Source organism: Mya arenaria, chromosome 15, assembly GCF_026914265.1.
Source record: "Mya arenaria isolate MELC-2E11 chromosome 15, ASM2691426v1".
NCBI classification, from domain to species: Eukaryota; Metazoa; Mollusca; class Bivalvia; order Myida; family Myidae; genus Mya; species Mya arenaria.
The window spans coordinates 41,194,467-41,211,039 of NC_069136.1; the positions used below are offsets into that span (position 1 = coordinate 41,194,467).

Here is a 16,573-nt window from a genome sequence, read left to right on the forward strand (position 1 = left end):
TAGGGGAGCACACAACACTTTTGGCTATTTGGGTATTTTTGTATTTTCTAAGGATTTTTTTACTTGGTAAGTAGGTTTATATCACTATTGTCATAATATATGTACGCCTTCCCGGGGCAGACATGTAACTGTAAGCGCCACTTGGTGTTTAACCTACATGTATGTTTCTATAGGCCTTAAAAAGAATGTATGCAGTATTAAGCTGTAGGATTGTTTGGTTTCAAAGTGAAAATAGGAAATTTCGTGACTTGAAAAGTTCTTTGTTTTTAGTCAAAGTTACGGTGGCACAGAGGAGATATCCGCAACACTTAATTTATATTGCGGTCACAATTTGTTAACTTGTGACAACAACTTATATTAAGTAACTAAATTCTGGCCACAATTTATTTTAAACTTGTGACCATAACTTAGTAAAATGAGGCCACTTAACTTAGCAACTATTGGCCACAACTTAGTTAAGCAAATCAATACAGCTGTTTCATCTTTGCCGGTTTAATGTTAAAAACACAGTTAGCACCCCTAATACTTAAACGCCATGTTAACTCAACAAAAGTGAATAATATGGATGAAGACATGGATAGTCTTATATCAGATAACTCCAGGAAGGCCTTTCTTATGCTATAGCACCGTTTTTGAGGAAAAGTCAAGGAATTTAATCAAGTTTACGTCATTTGCACAGAGTACTGAGATTGCTGACGTGAAGACGAAGATAGTACAGTGACACTCGTTCTTTTGTTGACTTAGTTGTCAACTCGACATCTAGAGCATTCTGGACGTAATAATGGTAACATAATCATGCCGCGGACAGCGATGCTTGGCGAATGGATTGATCGTATGGACGCAAGATGTGACCACCATCCTCCTTATATGCGACTCTATAGGTACGTACAACGGACTGACAAAATTAGTCCATGATGACGACTATGGGTTTAAATTTGTTTAGCCCAGTCACACCAGGGAGAGGGCTACAAATAGAAACAATCTGTAGCCCTATCCCTGGTGTACCTGGGCTAAACCAATTTAAATAATGAGGTAATCAAATGATATAATTGCAACTAAATTACAGTTTTAAAATCTTTAAATGATATATGCGGCTTTGTATAGCACAGAATGTTTTCTTTGCAATTGAGCCCAAAGTCGTAAGAAAAGTAAGACAGATAATCTTTTCAGGGTAAACACAACGAGTTAAACGCTAAAAATAGTTTACACGTTGTTTTCGGATTTGATTGTTGTTTTTAGCTCCACTGGCCGAAGGCCATGGAGCTTATGTCGTCACAGATTGTCCGTCATGAGTGCGTGCGTGCGTGCGTGCGTAAACTTTTACTTTAAACGACATCTCCTCTGAAACTGATAAGCGGATTTTGACAAAACTTCACAGGAATGTTCCTTTGGTGGTCCTTTACCAAAATTGCTCAAATGGTTCCGGTCCATTGCACAATATGGCCGCCAGAGCTAAAAATAGCAAAATCTTTAAATGACATCTCCTCTGAAACGGTTCGGCAGATTTTGATGAAACTTGACAGTAATGTTCCTATGGTGGTCCTTTATTAAAATTGCTCAAATGGTTCTGGTCCATTGCACAATATGGCCGCCACAGCTAAAAATAGCAAAATCTTTAAACGACATCTCCTCTGAAACGGATAGGCAGATTTTGATGAAACTTGACAGAATTGTTCCTTGGGTGGTCCTTAACCAAAATTGCTCAAATGGTTCCGGTCCGCTGCACAACATGGCTGCCAGGGCAAAAAAATAGAAAAACCTTTAAAGAACATCTTCTCAGAAACCGATGATCAGATTTTGATGAAACTTAACAGAAATGTTCCTTGGATGGTCCTTTATCAAATTTGCTTCAATGGTTTCGGTCCACTGCACAAGATGGCGCCCAGAGGTAAAAATAGAAAAACCTTTAAACGACTTCTCCTCAGAAACCGATGATCGTATTGCAATGAAACTTGACAGAAATCTTACTTGGGTAGTCCTTAACCAAAATAGCCCAAACAGTTCTGGTCTGCTGCACAACATGGCAGCCAGAGCTAAAAATAGGAAAAACCTTTACACCACTTCTCCTCAGAAACCGATGATCAGATTTTGATGAAACTTGACAGAAATGTTCCTTGGGTGGTCATTAACCAAAATTTGTTAAATGGTTCCAGTCCACTGCACACCATGGCTGCCAGAGCTAAAAAATAAAAATAAAAACTTTATACGACTTGTCGTCGAAACCGATGACCTTTTTTCGATAAAACTTGACAGAAATGTTTGTTTGGTGCTCCTTTACTCAAATTGCCCAAATCATTTCGGTCCACTGCACAACATGGCAGCCAGAGCTATTAAAGTAAAAATTTTTTTTAAATAACTTCTCCTCAAAAATTGATGATTGTATTTCTATGAAACTTGACGAAAATGTTCGTTAGGTGGTCTTTGCTTGAACCTTTTGGCCAGTGGAGCACAGGCACTGATGTGCCTCTTGTTTTGTGTGTAATACATGCACGGCTCAAGACCACAGTTATCTGTCCCCGTTCCTGATGTTGGTACAGAAAAGAGAGTACATGTACTTGTGTTTAAGCTTCAATATTTTATTTAAGTTGAATGAAAGAGAAGAAAATGGTGCCTTAAATTATTCCTTCTTGACTTTAGAGTCACGTATTTTTCCTCAATTTTGTGAGACGCTGAATTGGTCAACGTTATGTTTTTTTTTTGTGATTATATTTTGTGTCTTGAATTGTTCTACAGCAGCCGGTTGCCAATTGTGACTGCTTTAAAGTGAAAAGCCAGGTTAGTATTTATATGTAACATTTAGTAAAAATAGCTGTGGTCTCAGGCATTAATTCGTCAAATGTTAAAAACTTATGTTGATCTGCCATTGGTAGAGTCCGATTTACGTTTTTAAAAGTATTTTTGAAATAAGACGGCATTTAGTAGCTGACTGGCGTGTTTTTCCCAATATATTAGAAACGTATACTAGTTGTCTCTTCTATAGGACACGAAATTCTTCCTATAAAAGTAACCAAAACTTATTAATTATTGCAAAACAAGCTTACAAATTCATTTTTTAAAAATATTATGCCAGATGAAATCTTGCGGTACCAGTATATTATACTTTGTAGTTACATGTTATTCTTTAAATCTCTATTTATGGTAGGATACAAACATTCCATGTGATAGTAAGATGACATAAAGGAAAATCGTAATGATTACGCATGGACGAGTGAGCGTAGCGAATGAGCTCCTCGGTTTAATTTAGATATATATAACATAAGTATTCTAACTGATTTATAATACAACTTCATTAGCTTACACAGTATCAATGCAAAATCTGACAACGGGAGTTTGTATTGGATGAATGGCTCCAGGCGGAACTGGAAATTCTTAATGATTAAGCCTAGCTTGTCTGCAATTTCATTGGCTGAAAATAGAAGTTGAATTCTAAGCGATTAAACCAGTGTTTAGCTTGATCCCATGCAATGTAATGGATATCCCTATTTTCATATTTATAACTTGCAGCATTTCTTTAAGATGGTGTTTCGCTTTCATTTCCAATGTGCTCGATCTGCCTAAAAATGCGAGTAAATGTTGAAACACTACATAATTTAAATTTCAGCATGTTACCCGCTTGTAGTGTATGCGCTAGGGTATAACAGATATTAAAGGTTAGCCAGTGATGGTATCCATTGTATTTGAACGTTTTAAACCCCACCCGCCAACTACCTTAAAGTGTGCCCCTGTTTATATTGCACGCATGGCTCTAGCATTGCTTCTTTGCTTCATAGGAATGCAGACTAGTAAACAGAGGCTCACCGATTTAATAGTTTTTACCTGTTCATTTTACAGGGTGATGAGAATAATTTAATACATTTGATAACTGTCTGAGGATACGAAATATGTTTTTTAAACCCGGAATATACATTGTATCAATGACGCCTGGTGTGTTCGTATTTGTGTGTGCAATCGTTGCTGCTGGTGCTGTCCCAGCCTGTGACAGGTAAGATCACTTTGTATATATGTTTTTGTTAAAGGTATATACGCTGAAAGAGCTAAACTAGTTGAAAACACATTTCGCTTGAACACTTTCTACAGATAAGACAGCTAAGCATTCCTCGATGAGTATCATTTACAAACACTTTGATATTTAATTAATATTTGCGCATCGGCAGCGCATTCAACCATGTGTATATATGTACATGTTTCATGCCAAGAAATACCAGCCAATTTTTCCACTTTTCATTTTTACACGAAAGTCAATCTCAGCTACACATTAACCCCTAATTGACCGAGAATCTGACTATGTGTTTAATCATGTTATCATATCAAGGGAGTTGCTGTAGTCAAGATTTGTAAGAATGTATTTAATTTTGCCCAGAAAGACGTGAAGAAGTACCAAGTGTTAGACATAATTACTGAGTACTTAATTTAGTAAAACTTATTATTTACTTGTTCTTAAACAAAAATATGTTGTTTTTAATGAGTAACATTATTTTTTTTAGCTCTACTGGCCAAAGGCCAGAAGAGCTTATGCGATGGTAATGTGTACGTAGTATGTGCATCCGTGCGGTCGTGCGTTCGTGCGTCTGTAAACAATTGCTTGTGAACACGATACAGTCTTCAGTTTTGATTGTATCTCGATGAAACTTGTACAGTATATATAGATATCCATTAGAGCTCGGTTCCTTTCGAAAACCAGCCAGATCCGTCCATAAATGCCTAGATTATGGGCCATGAAAGTTTTAAAGAAATGCTTTCTATTTTTAGCCAGGTCTGCATGAGCGAATTCTATTTTTAGCCAAGTTTACATGTACATGTAAATTCAAGTCTAGAGTTAAGGGAGACAATTTGCAAGTCTAGGATTTTGAGAGACAATTTGCTTTTTGCTTCTGCAGTTGATTTTGTGAATTACTCTGCCTTGTTCTTGTTGAAAGCCCAAAGGCCATTTTTTAGCTTTAAGTTCTGTAGTTTGCACATTCATCTTAACAAAATTGTTTGTGAATGTTTAAGTTATGCACCTGGTGTCATTACTGGCCACACCCAGGGTTCACAGGTTTGGTAAACATAAATCTGGAATGGTTTGAAAATCTTTTTGTGTGTTCGTGCATCCATCTCAGCACAATTGATTGTGAATGTTTGTTCAAATTGATCAATGTTGTCCTAGGATGCCCTTGACTTTGACCTTTTGACCAACTTTTTTTAACTTTTAAAACTACAGAAATTTTTACTATGAGTACAGTTTTGAAAGCATTTTTTTTTTGTCAGATGACTTTTACTTGGCACATATTAAAATAGTTCATGCAACTAATCTACTTACAATACTTTCTGGGCTCAGATGTTGAACGTGCTACGTTTTCAAGTAACCCAAACACAAAACATAAAGTATATGCCTGTTGCCTTTTACCCATACATACATGCTCTGGATTGATATGACCACAAAAGCCATGCCAGTAGAGCATAGGCCCTTTTGGGCCTCTTGTTTAGACATATGACAGATGTCAATGACAATGGTATGGTTAACCAACCGTTTTATTTGGAATGAAAATGTAACCTATATTGCATTATATATGAATATGGCCGTCTCATAGGTCGAATTATATTTAAGGCTATGCTTTACTAAGCGTATGGATATTGATTTTAAAATGTCAGATTTATTTGGTTCGCATTTTTTAACAACAACACACACTCTTATTATTCATTTTTAAAGCTTTGTTGTTTTTTTTCACTGTAAAAAAATATTGAGTTCGTAAGCATACGTATACACCATGGAAAATACAAACGAAACTTGAAAAAATACATCCCATTGGCGAAACTGAATCTCCGAATGTTAAATTTACTTCAATTTTGTTTATATCATCATGAACACATTCTGAGGCGTTTAAAATGCATTTTCGTATAACTAATTGCGATTTGTTTTTGCAATGTTTCAATCTAGAAAATTGCTTAGTTTTGTGTTCATCTGGCATTGTCTTCATACCGTGACCGGTGAAAGAACATATTTTGACCCCCATAAAATCACGGCAATGGTCGCTGTCCTTGAGTGACTCCTTTTCTGTAAAATATTGACCCCCACCCCCACCCCAAATAATAACATGACTCCCAACGATCGTTCCTGTTAATAGGTATTTAACCCCACCGAACAGAACCGACTATATCATTTAATACGTGTGCCCTTAAGTCTTAGTAATACAGATGGTAATGCTGCAGCTATTGCTGTTGATACTACCACTACTGCTTCTGCTATTGTCACTGTCAACACCACCGCCACAACACCAGCGTCACCACCACCACAACCACCACTACCACCACCGATGATGATGATGATGATGATGATGATGATGATGATGATGATGATGATGATGATGATACCCCTAAAACTACTGCCGCTCCTGCTGAATTGTTGTTGTTGTTGATGCCACTTCTACAACAACAGCTACTACTATTCCTTCTACTAACTATCATATAACTACTACTGATGCTGTTAATCTCGCGTTTATCAACTATATGTTGCTGTGAATGAAGGAACTAAGACTTTTGTATCAATGCGAAGACCCTTCATTTATCTATTTATAATGAGCGCAAAGTACAATGAACCCTTAAAGGGACTGTACACCAGATTCGCACCCAAAAAAGTTTTTTTTTGCAACGAATCTCAGGACAATTATCTAATGGAATGTGTTACGCTTTGATATCATAATTGTAAAAATGTACCTAAATGTAAAAATAAATTGTGTAGGAGACCGGGTTCGAACCCAGTCCAGCGTCGTATCCACTGAGCTACGACGGCTTACTCTATTAATTACATGATTAAGCTATACACCTACCTCGGTAATATCACGTGATAACACCGACTAGCCAATCACGCATAAGGAATGAATTCTACCTGGTAGACATACCCAGTGATCTTTTTAATGGAAAAATACGAAATAACTGCTGAACTTAAATACATTGTTAACTATGTGGTACTTCAGTTAGAAAGTTTCAATGCATTGTACACATCGATGCCAAGTTAATGTCAGTTTTCGACAATTTTCTTTTTTTTTCGCTATTTTATCATACGGAGTACAGCCCGTTTAAGCAGATTTTCGACATCCACAGATAAACGACTCCCCGGTATCATTTTATTAAAATAGCATGAGTCATAACATTTTGAGCCGGTAGTTGATAAGTTTGACTGGGGTTCGTGATTCTATTTGGGTCAAAATACATCCTCACGCCGGCCAAATCCTAATAGCCTCTTATAGAACAATACCGTAATCAAGTTGTTAAATTAAACGACTTGATTACGGTATTGTTCTATAAGAGGTTATTAGGATTTAGCCGGCGTGAGGAAAATATTTAGCTGTTGGGGAACTAAGAAATATAGTTAGTACATTTGTACTTGATCTTTTCAATCTTTAAACATAATTCAAGAGTATGGTTTAGATAGTTAAATATTGTTATCAAGGAGATTGTTCATAAACAATATCAAAGATGTAATGCTTAGCTTAGTTAATTAATAATTATACTTTTCATGTCAATACTTAATAATAAACTATTATTGATTTTTGTTTCATTTTTAACAAGTGTCGTAATAAACAAAATGAGATGAAGCGTTAAACCTAAGAAACATGCACTATAGGAAGATTTTTCCGAAAAATGACCAAAATCATTGCTCCCCTGAATTTCATGCTGGTCGTAATGGCCATCAAATAAAATGAATTAGCTGTTACAGCAGATAACTGATAAAAATTACATGGAGAACCAAGTCAGCCCTTTAACCCTTAGCACAAAACCACTGAATGGAACATAATGCATATGCTGCTAAAATCCAGGTATATGCTGGCATACAGGGGTTTCCTTCTTAATCGAAAATTGGATAGGATTTCTTGGCATGTTTTATTTAAAGACTAAGATTAATTTTATATATATATATATATATATATATATAACTAATGCTGTGTGCCTGCCTACAGTGAGATATGGTGTCAGGGGCCGCTACTGGAAGCTTTACAGACCGCCAGGCTCTTCCCAGACTCCAAAACGTTTGTGGATATGAGCCTTAAAGCTAACCCAGGTAGACATGAAGTGAACGTTTATATCTAGCTAAAAAGGCTGCCACCTCTGGTTCAAGACATGATAGGTTCGAGGCACATTATGGGCATACTTTAGTTTATGAATTGGTTTCTACCATGAAAACGTACTCGAACGGTATTCAATCAGGTTGTATGCGCATTCTCTTTAAGTACATGCATTTAACATACAAAAAACCCCACACTGTTACCAAGTGCAAGCTCCTACCGAAATCTGTGGACAGAGACTTACCGTTTGTGCAGCCAAGTAGTTCTTTTTTACCCATAATATAGCAGTCATCTTTTAAATGTTTTACTTGTTTGCATGTTCAATGATTATGCAAAGGAGTCTGATTTCGTATATATATATGTGTATAACCACATATTGTAGATGAGGTGTTGACGGCCTTCAACAATTTGAATGATACATCCCGTTCAGATCCGGCACAGCTGCGCCAGTTTGTGTCCCGGTATTTTGAGGACCCGGACACTGAGTTCGAAACATGGGTTTCCATGGATTACGTCAAAAAGTATGAACTATATTCTTCGAAAAATATTTTGAATGAAACCAACCACGTAAAGTTTGTTAAAAACGTATTGTGTAAACGCCTACTGTTAATGCTTCATCTTGCTGTTTGACCTCTTATTAGGGATGGCAAAGAATCCCCGAGTGCTCGATCAATCAACCGAGTACCCGAGTACTAAATCACTACTTGAGTACTCGAAAAAAATTATGTTTTTTTTATAAAATACACCAATTTACACGATTTACAAACGTAAGTATCAGATCTGGCAAACGAACGAGTTTATAATATGTTGTTATACAGTTAACACATCCTGGAGCCGGCTTATCATGTCAATAATCAGAAAGGTAGCCTTTTATTGCTGAGAGCTTTACACTCATAAAAAAAACATGTATTTACTCATGATAATGTTAAAGGAGTGTTTCATTTACTAATTTTCCGTTGCCTTAATTTGTTTGTCCATGCCAGCCCAACATTTTTGAGCGAGGTCGAGGACAAGGACTACAACGCTTTCGGTAAAGATCTATGTGGTATCTGGAAACACCTGGGCAGAAAGGTAAGGAGAACAACAAGATAAATCATTTTCAATGGCCTGCATTTGTTTCGTAAATATACATATTGTTCCTAATCTAGACCTCTATAGCAAATTTTCTCAAATTAATAACGAATCTTGTTCGTAAAGCATACCTTCTCCAATCGTGTTCCATGTTCTTTGTTCATGTATTGTTTCCACATGAATTCCTTTGTCTAAGATCAAAGCGGACGTACGGACGAATCAGACGCGGTATTCCCTCATCTACCTGGATAAACCGTTCATTGTGCCTGGAGGGAGGTTCCGGGAGACATACTACTGGTAATTCCTGGACCTATATCTCTACTGCTTCATTTAGTTTATTTGAAAGCGTGTCTTTTCTCATTTTTAATCAAAATCAAAGCACTTACGATACTGTAAGACAATGAGTATTTGTTGCAGGGACTCGTATTGGGTGATCAAGGGTCTGCTTACGTGTGGAATGAATACCACAGTGAAAGGAATGCTTGAAAACTTTGTGAACTTGGTCAGCACGTAAGAGGAAACCTTTCTGATATTCAAACAAAATGAAATTATTAAAGTCATAGCACATCTGCACATGCTGTTTTGTATTAAATTCGTTTTACACTCAACACCAAATGATACTAAAACTTATTTTCTCCTACAGATATGGCAAAATACCGAATGGAAATCGCATCTATTACACAGAGCGTTCTCAACCGCCGCTGTTTATCCCAATGGTGGATATGTATTTAAAAGCTACCGGCGATCTGGAGTTCGTTCGAGAAAACATAGACGTCATTGAAAGAGAGTACTTGTTTTGGATTCATTACAGATCGGTAGATCTTCAGGTGGGAGGGAAGAAAGTGCAGCTTAATCGGTTTGCTACGCTGATTGATAAACCACGGTAACGTTTGTAATTTTTATCAAAGCAAAGACTTGACTTGGCTATGTTTGACATTTGTATTGTCCAGAATTTCAGAAAAGGAGTATTTTATGTTCTTTTTATGCCAATGACAAAAAGCTGTTTAAAAAACGTGCGATAGAAAGTTTTCTTAGCTAATTTCCATTGTCCATTGTCTCGTATTTTTTACAATAAAGGCCGGAATCCTATCGCGAAGATATCGAGACTGCCCAAATAGCTGCAGCCAGAGGCAGACCCGCCTCGGATGTATACATAAGTCTGGCGTCTGCGGCCGAGTCTGGATGGGACTTTTCCTCTAGGTGGTTCTCGCGAGAATACAACGAGACGTCCAATAAATCTCTTTGGTTGAGTTACATTGATACCACGGATGTAATACCGGTGGATTTGAATAGCATACTTTGCTGGAATGAAAAGATTTTGTCGGACCTCTTCCATCAGTTAGGAAATGGTAACTTAACAAGCTCAGATTTAAAAAAACAAACTTGTACAAATAAGCTTGTCAGTTTATCGAGCAATCGGCGATACTGTTAGATATTAATGCCTGGTATCCCTATAACCCCATATACTTTTGGAAGTTCTTGCTAATTACTTATATGTAACGTAAATGACCGAAATGCATTATAGACAAGTTATGGCAGTTTGAATTCTTCGTTTTTTCATATGAAATCAAAAGTCAAATAGCCGATCTTACTATATTTCAAAGCCAATATGGTTTGGTTTACTTTTAACATTTTTCTCTACTCGTAAAAACGTTTCAAATGATATCGGAAAAATATGGGGTCACCAGGCAACCGAAAAATGACATTATGGTACATCAGATATCTTAATACCATTGTTTAGTTGTTTGTTCTCTGGTCCATATTGACCGAGGGGTATGACTACCGCTTTAGCCGATGTTTAGGGATGTTGGCAGACTAAACTGCCATTCTTGTCCATGAATTACGCCGTAGGAGTATTTACTTAATGCAAAACAAAACATATGAAATTTTATAATTTGCAATGGGTCAATTTGTTCAAATCATAGATACATGCGCTTACGCTCGTCCCAGATTTAGTTGATTTATTTATGTACTATGATTTGTTTTAAAGGTAGAACGTTTGTATCCATTGATTGGTAAAATTTGTCTTGTACCGTTGCAGGATATTCAGGTAATTTTACCAACTATAAAAGAAAACACGAAGCAAGACAACAACATATACAGGATGTGTTTTGGGATAGCGAGAGAGGGCAATGGTTCGACTACTGGCTGTCGTTAAAAGAACACCGGACTTCCTTTTACCCCTCCAATTTGTTTCCGATGTTTGTTGGATGTTTTAACGAGTCGGATGATACTGGCTATCGAGCGATAAAATATTTGCAGGTAATGATTATTAAGCAACATTAAGAAAAGAATAAACAACACAAGTACAAACAATGTCGGTGAACAAGGTACCGTGACAACTAGAGATATCTATAGATAAACATGTTTGTTTCTTGCGCTTGGCTAAGTGGCGGTACATGCCATCAAAATGTTATCCGAGGCCTTAGTCAACATTTATAACACTTCTTGCAATAAGCCAGCGAAATGCTAGCATGATGTGATTCATTATGATGACTTAAACAAATCAGAATAGAAAGCCATCATATCTTTAATTATGTAACTATTGATAAATGTTGTGACAAGTGTCATATTGACCACTCATAGTCCACACCCACCCTTAGTCAGCTCCTGTTTCGCTAAGCGTTCCTATAGGCAGTAAACTGTATAGTCTGTCTTTAAGGTTTTGCAACATTTTGTGTCTCTTGTTTAGTGTCCTTAAGGCCTTATTAACCCTTTGCATCTCAAAAGGTTCTTCATCATTTTTTGGCCACTGTTCTAGTCCCTTCTAGTCCCTTTCTATCAATTTGTCATGGTAACAGCTACATTTGGTTCATAGTATACTATATTGTTAGACATGTATGTGCATAACACAAATAAAAAAACTACACTTCCAGGACAACAATCTTCTTGAGTATAAAAGCGGGGTACCAACTTCCCTGGTTGAAACTGGTCAACAATGGGATTTCCCGAACGCGTGGCCCCCGATGATAGATGTCGTGATTACTTCCCTTGAACGTAGAGGAACCAGCCAGGCGCGAGACCTAGCCCTGCAACTGGCAAATCAGTGGATTGAAAGCAATTACCAAGGCTACACTCGAACTCACCATATGTTTGAAAAGGTAACATAACCAGTGGCGTAGCTACATATAGGCCTTGTAGGCCCGGGCCTACAACCTTTTTGAAAAAAAAGGCAAACTTTAAATAACCCAAAAATGCAATAAAAACTAATAGCTACACAAACAACTCAAAAGATTGTTTTATTTTAACCAAAGTTGGTGTTTATTTAAACTACGTGCAGTGTGTATTGCTTGTTCTTATTGTAATAAGTGCAAATATAATTGTGTGTATAATGCATATAAAATTCCCCAAACTGACAGAACCATCGGGCCAACAAGTTTTTTGGACTATGGCACTTGTGGCCTAGTTCATAGCCATAAACGCGCTATCTGCATTCTCAAGCCTTATCTTGGGGTTCACTGACGTAATGTATTCATACGCTGTATTTTGATTGGATTGCGGTTAGCGAATTTGAATAATCAAAGTAGTACCAGAACTGATTACAATGAAAACATCCAATAAAAATAGTTCTCCTAACAATTGAAGCTAACTGTATGTTCTTTTGATTAGGCCTAGCTACGCTCCTGATAACTGATGTTTATGTTTGTGAGTTTGAGGGTCAATCGGTAACATTGATTAAATAATAGTTGCGAGCGATTACATTCGGAACTCACCGGCCATTTATTTTAAATCCGCTACAAGTAGATCACATAGTAATTTAATTTAGCAGTTAAACTTAATGACTTAATTCTTGGAAATTTTAATTATGTTCGCAATAATTCACTGGCAATCAATTTAAATTAAGATCAATAAATACATGCTAAAACACTACATTTAATTAATGATATAATTAAAAAAATACGAACTACTGATGTACCGGCATACATCCGGTGTTGTTTTCGAGGAAAATATCCGAGGAGTTCCGAATGGAGCAATTAGTGAGTGCAATCCTTAAATGTATTTAAGGTAATCATGTATGGTTTGTTCTTTGCATGTATGGTGTTAATTCCTAGTGCAAATACTCGATATTTTTACAATGTGTGGTATTATCACAATCATGAATGTGTGCCAGTGGTATTGTAAAGCACATACCTTCCTAATTAAAACGAGTTCGAAGATAAAGCTATTATGTTTGACTGTTGTTTATTTTCCAGTACGTGGTCACTGATGTGGGATCACGTGGAAGCGGTGGCGAGTATGATGTTCAGGTAATCCATGTATATATAAGTTTTTTTTCTTCGATTTATAAACTTACATTCATGGCCTGTCGCAGGCGAGCAGAGTTGAGAAACAAATGAATTAATAAATTGATACATTTATACTTACATAGATAAGGGTTCATATACAGTCGAGACACGTTGGCTCGATATCGCTTGGCTCAAATTTCTCGTTGGCTCGAATTCGATGAAAAGGACCGATTTAGTTTTACTCATGCTAAGCATTCCCGCTTGGGTCGATTTTCGCGAGGCTGGAAGTATTTTGGCCGGTCCCTGGGATATTGAGCCAATGGGTTTCGACTATATACATTTCTACATTAAATATCATTAATGAATGTCTTCTGTGAAATTCTAGCCTCAATGATCTTTTCCAGGAGGGGTTTGGGTGGACAAACGGCGTTGTGTTAGACCTACTGAAGCGGTACGGCAAGGACCTTCGACGCAGTGATTCTACAAGTGGTGACTGTAGTCTCCAAAACACTACATTCGTGGGATTTATTCTCCTGACATTTTTTATTCGCTTATTTGCCTTAACTACGTGATAATTGTTGTGACCAAAAAGGTTGTACGGTCTTTGTGGGCCGCTTGTTGTGAATAATAAAAACAGAATAACAGGGTTATATTTCGACTTATGCAACTCATCATTTCCTCATACAAATTTATAAAACGTTAACAAAATGGCATACATGTGGTCATCGTAACAAAGTAGTCTATATTAATAACAATATATATAAATTCCGAAAGTTGCCCATCGATGACAAAGTGACATCATTTAGATTCTGTTATGGTACAGTCATGCCATTAAGAAACTGCAAAAACATTGTGTATAGACGCCAATACACGGTTCTCTCCGGGTACAAATTGTCCGTTGGTGGCCATCTTGGACGCCATCTTGAAAGAGTTAACCACCGATGCCAGTGTGGCATCATTTAGATACTGTTATGGTACAGTCATGCTATTAAGAAAAATGCAAAAAACATTTTGTATATACGCCAATGCACGGTTCATTCCGGGTTCTGCTGGACTAATAAGAAGTATAGTAAGGGAAAATGGAGAATGTTTATCTATTGCAATATTGTTAGAAATGATAACAATAAAAAGCTGCATAAATAGTTTATGAGATTTATCATGGCAATGCGGGTTGTTAATGGTTATATCAACGGTTATAAGGCTATTACATTTAAACATATAACATCCGGGGGGAAGGCACTGTTATATTATGCCACCACCCTACAGAAACAAATTTACCCTTTTGGGGTTCAAGTTAGGGGAAAAAGACACCCACCTTTACAATATTTAAATAATTGCCTCCCCCGTGGGTTATATGTTTTACTGGAATAGCCCTAATAGCTATGTACTTGTTCATAAAATCTAAAGAAACAAACAAACACATTTTTGTCTAAATACCAATTATTTGAAATCCTTTTTTTATATTTATGAACTGTTTGTTGTGCAAACTGAATGGTCCATTGGGAAATATACGATGCATGAACTGGAGAGTAAAGGCATTATGGACAGGACCTGTCTTATTTGATTAAGAATTCAGAAAAAGGTTTTCTATATTCATAACACAACTGTATATGGCCCGTCCTATTTGATTAAGATTCTGAAAAAAGGCTTCCTATATTCATAACACAACTGTATGCGGCCCGTCCTATTTGATTAAGATTCTGAAAAAGGCTTCCTATATTCATAACACAACTATATATGGCCCGTCCTATTTGATTAAGATTCTGAAAAAAGGCTTCCTATATTCATAACACAACTGTATATGGCCTGTCTTATTTGATTAAGAGTTATGAAAAAAGCTTCCTATATTCATAACACAACTGTATATGGCCCGTCCTATTTGATTAAGATTCTGAAAAAAGGCTTCCTATATTCATAACACAACTGTATATGGCCCGTCCTATTTGATTAAGATTCTGAAAAAAGGCTTCCTATATTCATAACACAACTGTATGCGGCCCGTCCTATTTGATTAAGATTCTGAAAAAGGCTTCCTATATTCATAACACAACTATATATGGCCCGTCCTATTTGATTAAGATTCTGAAAAAAGGCTTCCTATATTCATAACACAACGGTATATGGCCCGCCCTATTTGATTAAGAATTCTGAAAAAGGCTTCATTTTTTCATAGAACAGCTGTATAGGGCCCGTCTTATTTGATTAAGAGTTATGAAAAAAGCTTCCTATATCCATAGAACAGCTGTATAGGGCCCGTCTTATTTGATTAAGAGTTATGAAAAAAGCTTCCTATATCCATAGAACAGCTATATATGGCCTGTCTTATTTGATTAAGATTTCTGAAAAAGGCTTCCTATATCCATAGAACAGCTGTATATGGCCCGTCTTATTTGATTAAGACTTCTGAAAAAGGCTTCCTCTATCCATAGAAAAACTGTATATGGCCCGTCTTAATTGATTAAGACTTCTGAAAAAGGTTTTCTATATTCATAGAACAGCTGTATATGGCCTGTCTTATTTGATTAAGACTTCTGAAAAAGGTTTTCTATATTCATAGAACAACTGTATATGGCCTGTCTTATTTGATTAAGACTTCTGAAAAAGGCCTCCTATATTCATAAAACAACTGTATGTGACCCGTCTTATTTGATTAAGACTTTTGAAAAAAGGCTACCTATATTGAAAGAACAGCTGTATAAGGCCCGTCTGATTTGATAAAGACTTCTGAAAAAGGTTCCTATATTCATAACAAAACTGTATATGGCCTGTCTTATTTGATTAAGACTTCTGAAAAACCCTTCCTATATTCATAAAACAACTGTATATGGTCTGTCTTATTTGATGAAGACTTCTGCAAAACCCTTCCTATATTCATAAAACAACTGTATACGGCCCGTCTTATTTGATTAAGACTTCTGAAAAACCCTTCCTATACTCATAAAACAACTGTATATGGCCCGTCTCATTTGATGAAGACCTCTGCAAAAGGCTTCCTTAATTCATAAAACAACTGTATATGGCCCGTCTTATTTGATTAAGACCTCTGAAAAAGCCTTCCTATATTCATAAAACAACTGTATATGGCCCGTCTCATTTGATGAAGACCTCTGCAAAAGGCTTCCTTTATTCATAGTGCAACTGTATATGGCCCGTCTCATTTGATGAAGACCTCTGCAAAAGGCTTCCTTTATTCATAGTGCAACTGTATACGGCCCGTCTTATTTGATTAAGAGT

At 36.6% G+C, this 16,573-nt stretch overlaps 1 protein-coding gene across 3 annotated transcripts; it reads left to right on the forward strand.

The window, feature by feature from the left end:
* The first annotated feature begins 6 nt into the window (after nucleotides 1–6).
* On the forward strand, nucleotides 7–13,989 carry LOC128219581 (trehalase-like). Of its 3 annotated transcripts, none has more exons than XM_052927404.1 (15): nucleotides 7–66; nucleotides 680–881; nucleotides 2,734–2,775; nucleotides 3,832–3,982; nucleotides 7,938–8,038; nucleotides 8,425–8,563; nucleotides 9,026–9,113; nucleotides 9,310–9,410; nucleotides 9,531–9,623; nucleotides 9,757–9,996; nucleotides 10,191–10,462; nucleotides 11,155–11,375; nucleotides 11,990–12,214; nucleotides 13,307–13,360; nucleotides 13,744–13,989. In XM_052927404.1, the coding sequence occupies exons 4-15, from the start codon at nucleotides 3,882–3,884 to the stop codon at nucleotides 13,909–13,911; spliced, it is 1,803 nt and encodes a 600-aa protein (XP_052783364.1). In that variant the 5' UTR covers nucleotides 7–66; nucleotides 680–881; nucleotides 2,734–2,775; nucleotides 3,832–3,881; the 3' UTR covers nucleotides 13,912–13,989. The 3 variants fall into 3 exon arrangements, with proteins under 3 accessions (XP_052783364.1, XP_052783365.1, XP_052783366.1); XM_052927405.1 differs by having other exon boundaries at nucleotides 2,737–2,775; XM_052927406.1 differs by lacking the exon at nucleotides 2,734–2,775.
* Nucleotides 13,990–16,573: the final 2,584 nt, after the last annotated feature.

What these genes read in the sequence shown, in the direction of transcription:
- LOC128219581 (XM_052927404.1), top strand. Translation starts at nt 3,882, where the DNA reads ATGTTTTTTAAACCCGGAATATACATTGTATCAATGACGCCTGGTGTG. An exon ending in GCTGTCCCAGCCTGTGACAG is followed by an intron (nt 3,983 to 7,937) that starts GTAAGATCACTT and finishes GCCTGCCTACAG; the next exon opens with TGAGATATGGTGTCAGGGGC. An exon ending in CTCACCATATGTTTGAAAAG is followed by an intron (nt 12,215 to 13,306) that starts GTAACATAACCA and finishes TTTATTTTCCAG; the next exon opens with TACGTGGTCACTGATGTGGG.